Source organism: Notolabrus celidotus, chromosome 1 (genome assembly GCF_009762535.1).
Source record: "Notolabrus celidotus isolate fNotCel1 chromosome 1, fNotCel1.pri, whole genome shotgun sequence".
NCBI classification, from domain to species: Eukaryota; Metazoa; Chordata; class Actinopteri; order Labriformes; family Labridae; genus Notolabrus; species Notolabrus celidotus.
Window position 1 is genome coordinate 39,514,775 of NC_048272.1, and position 12,899 is coordinate 39,527,673.

General features: G+C 42.6%; 1 protein-coding gene across 1 annotated transcript in view; it reads right to left on the reverse strand.

The window, feature by feature from the left end:
- The window catches only part of chl1b (cell adhesion molecule L1-like b), a 106,133-nt gene that overhangs the window by 50,063 nt on the left and 43,171 nt on the right, over window positions 1–12,899 (reverse strand). The window contains exons 2-4 of the mRNA XM_034695760.1: window positions 4,970–5,162; window positions 738–846; window positions 367–557 (exon numbers count right to left, since the gene is read on the reverse strand). Coding sequence (XP_034551651.1) covers window positions 367–557; window positions 738–846; window positions 4,970–5,093 — 424 coding nt within the window. The 5' untranslated portion in view covers window positions 5,094–5,162. The remainder of the gene's footprint in view (window positions 1–366; window positions 558–737; window positions 847–4,969; window positions 5,163–12,899) is intronic.

Sequence of the window (12,899 nt, forward strand, 5' to 3'; positions counted from 1 at the left end):
ACCAGCCAAATACAGTCAAATTCCCCCTTTGGAGCGGGTTTTCTTAGTTTATGTTTTTACTGAGCTTGTGAGCAAAATGAAAATTGTAGCAAAAGAAAAGATGGGGAGGCCAAATGCAGTCATTGCTTTCCCCATTACAGAGGTACAGATGAGCTGCTGAGAGGGCCGGGGTGCTCAGGAGCCTCAATGACTTTCTGCCACGTCCAATACAATGAACAGCCCACAATGGAGAGGTTCAGTCATTACCCTGGACCACTAGCACTGAATCAGTCTCAAAGCACTGTAACTGAGCACCACACACACACACACACACACACACACACACACACACACACATACACACACTCATAGATGTATGTTACTCACGGGGCACAATGAACTCAATCCTTTGCGATATGGCGGTCCCCAGTTTGTTTGAGGCGTAACAGCGGTAGATTCCCTGGTACTCTGTAAGGTTTTCATTATTAGGTATCACAAAGGTCCCAGAATTCTCCTCTTTCATCAGCCGGGGATCCAAAGAGGGGTCGAATTCCTGGCCATTCTTCATCCATTTGAATCTACATAAAGAGAGCTAGTGTTGAAATGTCAAATCCTGCAGCTGAAATTGCAGCCTGCTCATTTTTCCAAAGGCCCGCTCGATTGCAACATGTTCATGTGATAGTTGTTATTGGTGTTTGTCTGGCTGTTAACAAATCTCTCATCATGCCATCTGAAGAAAGACTAGGCTTGGTACTCACTCTGGCTCCGGGTTCCCTTTGGCTTCACACAGCATGGGGAAGCTCTCATCAAAAGGGAAGGCGATGAGAGAGCTGGGTGACTGAGCTGTGATGGTGGGCAGCTGCTCAACTGGGTAACAAACAAACAGGCATGAAAGTGTGAGAAACAACACAGGCCTGTTGTTCCAAAGTATCTCATGTTCAACATGATGCTAAGTCAGTGGTTCCCAACCTTTTTAATCCAGTGACCGCTTGTAAGGCCAAGAGAGAACACACAGGTCCAACACCAGAGGGATTTCACTTCCAGTATTGTCTGATTGTCATAATTTTAAGCGGTCTGAATTAATAAAAGTCACCATTATTCCATTAGGAAAAGGTGAAACATTATAGTTTTGACTGATTAAAACACACTTTTCCTTTTTGAATCCATTGTTATCATTTTATGAGGATGCTAAACATTCATTTAAGAAAATTAAAGGAGACCTGAATCCACAGATTCAGAACCACTGACCAAAGACATTTAGGATGGTGTGTCTCTAAAAGAAGAGTTCTATCCCAAAACAGTATTTAACATTCACTAGCAAGGACCACACCATCAACAGGATGTCATCTGACAACCTTTAATTGATTTAACTGGAGGTTAACCTTCTTCCTGTTACTGGTTTGGGTAAGTTTATTAGGGGAATCACCATAGCTCCCGGGCACGATAAACCCCCCTTAAGAGGCCTATGTATAGAAGGAAAGAAAGACATAGAAAGAAAAGGGGAGGGAGGGCAGGGTGTGGAATCTGAGAACGAAGGGGAGGAGCGGGAGAGGTTTGAATTTATAAGAGAGCTGGAAGAGGTGGGATTGAGGTGTGGTCCTGCTCCTGAAACGCTGCTATATAGCATCATTAAATATTAGCATTAGCTTACTCATATGGCACATATATATGTCTTGGTGATTTTAAATACATTTTCAATCATTATATGTTAGATGTTTTATTTTGGCATAAAACTCTCTTCCTCATTTGATGGTATTTTACTTTATGGTTGTAAGAGTTGCGACTAGTGCTGGGTGATAATTCGATAATGATAACTATCGCAATATAATGTTTCTCAATATAAATATGAAAAATGTTCGATAAAAATTCTATATAAATCAACCTGTAATTACAACTCCCAACCACTGGAAAGGGGGCGCTAATGAGCCTTAAATACTAGTTGCCACCCAACATTAGACAGAAGAAGAAGACAGCATTGAACATTGAACATTGAACATTGTCGACTCTACTTTAACTATTGACTTAATACACTTCATTAAATAAACTTTCAGGATGTGGGTAAAGGAAGAGCACAGAGACAACTTCTGCTGTGCAGAATAATCTGAATAATCGTGATGCATTCACTGCACTGTAGGAAACAGCATCACTCTGCCTGTAACCCTTATTAATCTTAAAGGAGAGTGCAGGACTCAAAACAATACTCTGTAAACTGATACACAGAATACAGTTTGATGTATGTTTGTTGTAAATTTTAAATCAAATTATGCAAATAACCTCAACCTGAGAAAAATAAGAATCTACAAACTAAAACTTCACAAAAATCTCATCTTACATTAAAGACCTGCTTCCTGTTAGCACTGTCAGAAATGATGGATTCAAGAAGTTTATCATAAAACTAAATCCAGATACAAACTAACAAACTGTCTTCAACTTTCACTCAGGAGCAAAAATCTGACTTTACCTCTAAATTAAATTATGATTTGATATTTATCGTGATAATCACCGATGACATGATTTTATCATGATAACATCATTTTTAACATCGCCCAGCACTAGTTGCGACACATTAAAATAACACAACAGGCTGAGTGTTAATAGTGCTGTGTGACAAGGTTTAAGGGACAATGGAGGAAATGTCATGAACCAGAGAAACTCGAGTAAGTCTAGTGTTATGCATTAGTGAGTGATGACACATGAGAATCAGATCCAACACATATGTCTGCAGTAAAGCTGCTGCTCAACAGAGAGCCAGGAGTTTAACAGAAGAGAGCCGAGGATGTCACTAATACCAGCTACAGTGTGTCAGAGTCAACTTACCATTTACATGAACTAAAACTACAAAATCCACGGAAGCCAGGGAAAAATAAACAAAACAAAAGCAGTCAGCAGTTTGGGAATTATCCCTTCATGTCACAAGCATTCTCTAAGTAAACCCCTTAAACACACAAGAGTAATGCAAAACAGAGCACTGAATAATAAAGATTGTCTGACATCTGGAGACCGAAATGCTTTAGACTTTTCAGAAACCCTGTTTGAACTGTTTTTATCAAGCCCTTCAGAGACTTTTCTGAATAATTTAGAGGTTTGATATGGGTTTCCAGGGAAACTGGGATACACGCAGATCCAAGACAAAAGAAACAAGAGTTCTGATACAAACAAGATAATAGCTGTAAATTTATTCCATTCACAGAACGCTTGATGATTGTAACACTTCTCTATTGTGTGATTTATTCACTTCTAAATTATTCAACCTTTCCTGTCTGATAAAAGCACTTCAAGTTTAAACAAGCACAAGGTCCTTATAGGTGAGCATCAACACTTGGAGGACTCTTCACAGGTCTCTATTTTGACAAATTCAGCCTGTTAGGTTACACAAACATCAACGTACCTCCTCTACACTTCTTATTACAGGAGAAAAATGTACATCTTTCTAACTCACATGGGTACGCTGCTAAGTGTTAACTGAACACATCAGATGTGCTTTTAAATAATATATGATTAGTATTTTTACAGACTTTTAAGATTTCATTGTTTGAGCTTAAAAACTTCTTCTCTTTCTAAGGAAACATACATGATGAAAACCTGCTGTGCATCATTGATTTGATTGAGAAGGACTTATTTAATTTCATTTCATACAGTAATATCTAGTACCTCCAAGTCTGAGGCCATGGTGCTCAGTCGGAAAAGGGTGGCCTGCCCTCTCCGGGTCGGAGGGGAGTCTTTGCCCCAGGCGGAGGAGTTTAAGTATCTCGGGGTCTTGTTCACGAGTGAGGGGAAAAGGGAGCGGGAGATTGACAGACGGATCGGGGCGGCGTCTGCAGTGATGCGGGCGCTGTACCGGTCGGTCGTGGTGAAGATGGAGCTGAGCCAGAAGGCAAAGCTCTCAATTTACCGGTCAATCTACGTTCCGACCCTCACCTATGGTCACGAGCTGTGGGTAGTGACCGAAAGAATGAGATTGCGAATACAAGCGGCCGAAATGAGCTTTCTCCGCAGGGTGGCTGGGCTCAGCCTTAGAGATAGGGTCAGGAGCTCAGACATCCGGGAGAGGCTCAAAGTAGAGCCGCTGCTCCTCCGGATCGAGAGGAGCCAGATGAGGTGGTTCGGGCATCTGGTTAGGATGCCTCCCGGGCGTCTCCCTGGGGAGGTGTTTCGGGCATGTCCGACTGGGAGGAGGCCACGGAGAAGGCCCAGGACACGCTGGTGAGACTATGTCTCTCAGCTGGCCTGGGAGCGCCTCGGTATCCTCCCAGAAGAGCTGGTGGAAGTGGCCGGGGAGAGGAGTGTCTGGGCTTCCCTGCTGAGACTGCTGCCCCCGCGACCCGGACCCGGATAAGCGGAAGAAGATGGATGGATGGATGGATGGAATATCTAGTTCAATTCTTTGTCACTTTTAATTTATTAATTAATTAATTAATTAATTAACTTATTTATTTATTAAGTATAGCATCTTATTTTCTATTAATGTTTTAATATTTTAGTGTTTTATTATTTTAGAAATGTATTTTATTTTGGTGAGTTTAATTTCCTGTGTTGAGTTTTAACATCTTATTTTATTTCCAGTGTTTCCTCATTAAGATATCATGAGAGCGTTTCCTCAGTTCGTTAAGCAACTTTTTTTTTCTTTTTTTTCTTCTTTATTTATTTTTTATATTTTCATTGTTATTATTATTATTGTTGCATATATTGTGTTCATAACCTTAGGATTGTGGGGTGGGTTTGGATCTCTTTTTTTTAAAATGTATTCTATTTTAAGTTGTTTTTATGTACAGCACTTTGTGACAATGTGAAAAGCGCTTTAAAGATAAAATCTGATTGATTGATTGATTGATTGATTGATTGATTGATTGATTGATGATTGATTGATTGATTGATTGATTGATTGATTGAATAGTTAATAGCTACTATGATTTGATTAAGCAGTCCCTTTACAGTAACTCTGGCAGTCATTGAATTAAACATGGACCCTCCTACATACAACAAGACTCACCCTCCAGTGGTATATCGATGGCTGCTGTCATGTAGAAGGCACAAAAACAGGTGACGAAGAACAGCACCGGGGAGAATCCGTGGCTCCTCTGCAACCTCATGGTTTCACTGTAAATCCTAGACATCCTTGAAAGAAGTGAGTGGTCTCTCCTACGCTCTCAGTTCATTTCCCTGGAACACCAAAGATGCGATACCTGTAAAGGAGACACAGAGGAAGAAGGCCCCATGAATCCACCCACGTGCAGGCAGACGGCAAGGCAAACCCCAAACACAACAAATCCCCCGTGACTAGAAGCCCCGCTGCTCTCTGCTCAGCCAGGCAGAACCCGGCACATCACACATTTTCATTTGCATCAACAGGGACTCTGCCGGTTCAGTTCTCTGCTGTGACAGAGAAATATTCACATTAAAACCTCCTATTCTGTCCCTTGGGACTCAAATTGTTTTGTAGTTAGAAGTTGGAGGAGGTGCATAGCAGAGAGTGAACTGTTAATGGAACCATGAAAATAAATAAATAAACAAAGCAGGGGCCTGTGGATTTATTAATGCACAGCAGATGTTCAGCATTATGAGAAGAAAGGGCATTTATTCAAAATCCAAGGAAAGAACAAATCAAAATTCCTATCAAATGTCACATAATATTCAGCAGAGTTAATCGTACTGTTTGATCTGTGCCTGCATGTTTCTGATAACAAGGACGCCAAAAGATTAACAATGCAGGAAAAGATTTATCTAATAGTGCAGCAAAGGCTGCCTGAGGGCTGTTGAGCATAAACAGCAAACATAGTTAACAGTCAGACAGAGTGAGTCGTCTGCTCTCACACACTGACAGGCTGCAGAGTACAGAGAGCTGGATCATTTTCCAGCTAACAGACCAGAGTTTGGACCATAATGAGCACATGATCGGTCCAGAGTGTGGAATAAAGAGGACTGAACAGAGCAGTGTAACGGAATTATAGTAGTGCTCTATGAATGCTCCAGGGTGTCAGTTAATTAGTTTTCCTCGTGTCGGCGGCGACCCAGCTCAGCAGGCCACGCTGGAGTAATTAGCTCAACAGCTAAGACACAATGCAATAACAAAAAGAAAAATTACAGCTACACATTAAAGTTAAATCCTCAGGTTGTTGGTCCACAGAGAGTGGCGCGGGTGTTAGTGTACAACAGAACTGGTTGCACATAAGGAGCATTATACTGATGAAGTCTGTGTAGTTGCAAATACTGATACTGTAACAGTGTTGATTAGGCATTCAATTAAAATGAAAGGAGGCATGCATTACTGAACAGCAGCAGCTCAGACACACACTGCACAGCAATATTACATGTTCAACAGGCTGTGTGAACTCTAGAAAAGCGCCTGATATTTAGAAACCTGTTTGAATCCAACCTGGCCTGTTTTTATCTTCCTGATAGCTCAACAAACTCAACACTGAGGTTAATCTCCCGCCAGACAGATGTAATGGAAGAATTGACCATGGGACAAGAGTTAATTACATTAATTCAGTGTCTGTTTTCAGATGACCTCGCACTCTCAACTTTTCCACCATGCCATCTGTGACTCAAAAATGGCCTTTCTAAACCCACTTGTGACCCCTGCCTCGCCCACTTACAGCACTGAAAGCAAGCTGAGAGACGGACTAAGCTCTAAAGTATTATACCTTAGCCCCTCACAATCTCTATGAGACTTATTGACTTCATTCCCTGCAGAAGATTTGTGTGTGAGAGTTATCAGTCAAACGTAAAATGCCCCGAGCGTTCTTTGTTTCACTCTTTCCCAGACATGTTGATTTATGTTACTTAGTGCAGATTAAAATAAAAAGGTAAAGGCTTGCTGCTAATTGGCTTATGCTTTGTTGGTAAGATTTGACTGGTTAGGAGGAGGAGAGGGGGGGGTACAATCCCCACAGGACCATGTATTCTAATTGTTCTATTGTGCTGGCCAAAACCCTTCCTTAGATGTATGACTCTTTGTTGACGCTGGGTTTGATCATTTGCCTCATGATTTAAATGCTGTGTTCTCCTTTGTTGCACTTTTATTGAGATCCAGCTCAGCCATCTGGTCAAAGAAGGCCCCGCTTTCAGGACTTCACTTCCACAAGTGGTGATGTCTACATTGTAGTCATAGGTATGGTGCCTATTGAGCCTATATGGTGCACAGAAGGGGGCTCTAAAGCTTGCCTGATTTACAGAGCACGGGCTGTTCCTAATCCCCGCCCCTTTCAGCAGCGATCGCACCAGCCGGAGATTGATGTAGCTGGCAGGGGGCTAAAAGCTGCTCGCTGTGGGAAGGCCAATATGAACCCTAACCTTACTCAGCCAGGGCTCAGACAGAAGCCCTATGTCCGAGCAATCTGGCTCAGCAATGGAAAACTCCTCCCTGTGACAGATAAAGAACACTCTGACTTTCTCATTGTCATCAAAACCCAGTAACTTTTTATAACGCCCTCTTTGATGATGAAGGCATTGTAACTTCATTGTTCCCATCATCATTACAGCCTACGCTACAATAAGAAGTGGTGGAGGGAGCTGGGAGTATGGTGCAGAGCTGTCCCTTGCCAAGGACTGGTTATTGTACTCCATCAAATGTGTACCAATAAAAACAGAATTATTCCTAAAAGCATCTGGGCTTTTTTTATACTCTTTACCACATTTGAAGAGAGGAGTACTGCAGGCTTTCTACTTTAGGATCCTTGAGAGAAAACAGATTTGGTGCTATGAACATCCGACAAGAGCTGGGCAGATAAATAAATAAATAAATAAAAAGGTGATCAGAAATAGAAATTATCCATCATGCAACAAAAAGCTGTGACAGTCAGTTTCTGTATTTTTGTATGCACATGAAGCAAATGCTCGGGTACACACCCACATCCCCCTGCAAAGCATTGTTTGAACTGCTTCAGAAAAATGCTGTCTTTAGAAAGGCGAAAAAGAGAGGAACTAAGGGACACAAAAGGAACAATCAAAGTACACTCCCATCATCCTGGAAGACAAGAAAATGGTTGTCAACAAACGGCTAACATGTGGCAGCTTGGCTACATACCACCTCACTAATTAACCAGTGAGAGAGACGCTCATTTTCAACCTTGGGGTGCTTTATTAGGTTTACAGGGCACTGTTTGATAAACTGTGTTTTACCTGTTAAAAGACACCACATCAACAAGTTGCTTCCCAGAGCACTGTGTGTACTTGTTGTGGTGTTTAGTACACAATGTAAACCCAAACACTTGAACCAGTTAGACCATTAGTTGAACCAACAATTAATGTTGTTTTAATTATATGTATATGCAAGTAACGAGGAAAGACAATGCCATACCACTGTACTGGTACAGGGAAGACCAACAATGATCCAACAAGGGACAGGGGACACAGAGGAACTAAATACCCAGAGTCATCAACACAGGTGAGGACACAGGACACAGGTGAGACTAATGAGGAACTAAATACACAGAGGCATCAACACAGGTGTGAACACAGGACACAGGTGAGACTAATGAGGAGAATCACAAGAGGAGGGAAACACATAAGGACATGACGTAAAACTAAACTGGAGACCAAGCGGCAACCTCCGATCTAAAAACATGAGTCCAATGCGGAAGTGTTAAAAGCTGCAGTTCATCGAGGATCCGCTTGAGGCTGACTCCGGGTGTACCGGAAGTCACATACACATGAATGGGGAAAAGACGATCTTTGCAGCATTAATAAACATGTTTACAGCCTGGTACAAAAGATGAGTGTAGTCTGAATAGCTAATTTCCCGACATCCTCTCACTGTGAGGGGGGTGAATTTTTTTCTAATTCGGCAATTTCGAAGATATTGAGATTACCAGTCTTCCAATGAGAGGCACAGCTGACTGCGGGAACACTGCAGCTGTTGGCTAGGAGGCTCAAAGCCCGCCTCTTTACGTCACACTGGCTCGACAAAAAGCAATATGGCTGCCGCAGCTGATTGGTCTCAAAACAGCTCTTCAGAAACAGATGGGTGACGTCACGGATACTACGTCCATATTTTTTTACAGTCTATGCTGGAGACACAAGGATTCAGAACTACAAAATAAAACAGGAAACACAAGACTAGACTAATGGGGCGTTCACACCAAATGCGAATAAAATCATTTGCGCGAATTAACTACATGTAAAGTCAATGCAGAGGCGCTAGTAGACACGAGTAGTGGTCCGGCGCAAGAATCATGCGAATTGGGCCATACGGAGCCCCTAAAGTGACATGTGCAGAATTTTTTTTGGGAAAGTATCTTGTGCGCACGAGATACTTTCACGTGCGCACGAGATACCAAGTTAGCACTGGAGATCAACCAGTTTGGATCTAAAAATGACAGTACAGCAGTTAGTTGAGCTTTATTTCAACCTTGGGCTGCCTTGTATCTTGTTACATTTATATACGGACTGTTCAGTCTGCATTTATGAACTGTTTGTAATTTGTGAACCCCACTGCATTTGTGAATGGAATTTTTGAGACTGCAGGGCAATGTCTGTAACCAATCAGATGTCTCACTCCTATGCAGCCAATCATAGTGTAGATTCCAGGGTATGTGGTTGTGAAGCGATCCCTTCAGCCATGCACGAGACCAGAGCGCACCGAGACCGGAGCGCACCGAGACCAGAGCGCACCAAGACCAGAGCGCACCGAGACCAGAGCGCACCGAGACCAGAGACCAGAGCGCACCGAGACCAGAGACCAGAGCGCACCGAGACCAGAGCGCACCGAGACCAGAGCGCACCAAGACCAGAGCGCATCTATCCGGTGCGCACGAGAAAGTATCTGGTGCTCACGAGAAAGTATCTGGTGCGCACGAGAAAGTACCTGGTGCTCACGAGAAAGTATCTGGTGCTCACGAGAAAGTATCTGGTGCTCACGAGAAAGTACCTGGTGCTCACGAGAAAGTATCTGATGCTCACGAGAAAGTATCTTGTGCGCACGAGAAAGTATCTGGTGCTCACGAGAAAGTACCTGGTGCTCACGAGAAAGTATCTGGTGCTCACGAGAAAGTATCTGGTGCTCACGAGAAAGTATCTGGTGCGCACGAGAAAGTATCTGGTGCTCACGAGAAAGTACCTGGTGCTCACGAGAAAGTATCTGGTGCGCACGAGAAAGTATCTGGTGCTCACGAGAAAGTATCTGGTGCGCACGAGAAAGTATCTGGTGCTCACGAGAAAGTATCTGGTGCTCACGAGAAAGTATCTGGTGCGCACGAGAAAGTATCTGGTGCTCACGAGAAAGTATCTGGTGCTCACGAGAAAGTATCTGGTGCGCACGAGAAAGTATCTGGTGCGCACGAGATACTTTCCAAAAAAAAATTTCTGCACGTCACTTTAGGGGCTACGTAGGGCCACACGAATGGCGTGATTCGCGCAAATGGCGTGATCCGCCCGAATCATGTGATCACGAATCACCCCATTCGTGCGGAATAACGCGAACCATTCGTGCGAATGATTCGTGAGAGTTGAAATATCTGAACTCCAGTGAATCCATTGCGGTGCAATAGCCAATCAGCCGAGATTCCCTCATCTGGAATATATGTCACCGTGCAGCTTCCCCAAACACTGTGACTCTACCTGTTTTTATGGGATCAAGAATAAACAGGACTGGGGCGCTGGTGGCCTAGCGGTCTAAGCGCCCCACATACAGAGGCTACAGTCCTCGTCGCAGGGGTCGCCGGTTCGATTCCCGTCTGGTCGACCATTTCCTGCCTGTCTTCCCCCACCTTCTACTCCCCATATTTCCTGTCTCTCTTCAGCTGTCCTATCAAATAAAGGCAAAAAGGCCCAAAAAATATATCTTTAAAAAAAGAGGATAATCTGGTGAGTTGGGAAAAAACTTCAGCTATCGATTGTAGTAGGAAGTTAGCTCCGCCCCCTTTAGCATAACCGGCTTCCCCATTCAATGTCCAAGCTCAACCTTTTTTGATGACAGACTGCTGTGGTGTGTGAACCCCCCCCCTCCCTCTCGTTTACACGCGAATTGAGTAAGTCATTCGTGTGAATAGGTCGAGTAAACACAAAACATTCTTGCGTATGTATTCGTGCGAATAGCGCAATCGTTCACATCTGGTGTGAATGCAACATAAGAAAAACACAACAAGAGAGATGGATCATTAAACACTCAAGAGAGACAAAGTATAACTAATACAGAATAAACACGGGGAGGAACCAAGGCATTTTGCTACTTAGAAACTCTTATGTAATCAGTTACCACAAAGTCATTTCAACTTGTTTGGGTTTGCAGTGCAGGGTTGGGGTTGGGGTCCAAGTGCAACCATTCAAGTTCACTACACTTGGGCTCTTGAGCTGGCACCATCTGCTCCCTGCTCACTCAAAGCAAACAGGCAGAGAAGTGTGAGCCTACTGTAGTTTAATGTGCAAGCCTGTAATAGGATTAAGCAGATCCTCATCTTGTCAGGCTGGATTAAAATATTCTCCATGCTAAAGACCTGAGATGGGAAGACAGCAGCTCTACGCTCCCCTCTCAGGCCTGCTAATGCAGGCAATGAATACAATGATTCCCATTTGATCATTCAAGAACAATTTAAATAGCGGCCGAGCTGATTAACACTAAGCTGCCATTGACTCTCTTTGCCTCTGATGTGTGTAATGAGTTCATTTCTTATTCATCATTTTGTTCTTTTGGTACAACAAAATGCTAATTTAGACAAAATGTCTACATCTTAGAAACAAAACAAGTTCATAATGTGCATTTTTTAGAAAATGTAGTAGATATGTTGTCACCGAGCACAATATATCACATACGTATAGTCAGCCACGAGCTCTTGTGTGAGGTTAATTACTTTATTGAAATATTGATAATAAGAGATAAAAGAAACACGGCGCTTAATGAAATTAGGACAGAAGCAATATGAGATAATATGCTTGTCTAATTGAGATTTGGCTTGATTTAACAGCTCTTCAATAACCATGACAGTTCAATTATGACACCGTTAATGTTTGCTGTAAGCTTTGGCAGGATGTGGGGACTATGGAGACTGGAGAGGAGGGAGGAGGGGGGCAGGGATCAGGACAGGCTCTCAGGTGTGGAGGAATGGGGCTAAGTCAGAGATAGATATTGAGCGGCTGCACTGATGAACTGTGTGGTTAGTGAACCATGTGAACTAATGAAAGGTGACCCTCGTGACCCTGCTGGACATCGCCTCACAGGGGTGGGAGCAGCGACTATACTTTAGTATACAGGGTCAGAGGGTGATGATCGGGTCACTGCTGGAGTATGACACCCAGGAGCAGGTGACTGTTTGATGATCAGAAAACAAACACATTGAGACCTTTTCAGCCACTGGAGGGTTTCATCTTGTCAAACTGTAGTATCTTCTTTATTTTAACATATCTTTAATTCTAATTTGTGTCTGTTTTATCATTAACACTGTAACTTTAACTGTACACTGTGCCGTTTTCTCATGTTGTTCTTATTATCATGGGTTAAGATCAAATGTTTGGCCCATGGCGACAGAAGAAATTGATGTTTGACTTCATTGCTTTAAGATTGGCCCATTTTGTCTCAGATGTCAAAATGCCAAGATGCTTTATTTCTTTTATTATTACAATCAATATGCCTGCTTTGGTTTCAATAGCTTTTTTAAAATATTGGTCCAGTTTTTTTCTTTGGCAGGACATAAAAATGACATATCAAGATTGAATCATTATGTGGGTAAATTAAAGCACACCAAAAACAGATCCTAACTGAACAATAGCCTGTACTCTGTGATAACCATGCAATACACTGTGCAATATCACTGCCACTTTAACATCCTTGTTAACATCCCAGCACTTTTTTGTACATATATAATCCTAACTATTCTTCGATGCTAAGTATATACTTAAGTATTGTATTATTTTTTTTATTTTTTTAAAGGTTACTGCTCAGCTCCAATCTGCACAGATGAAATGTTCAAACCAAGCCAGAAACCTTG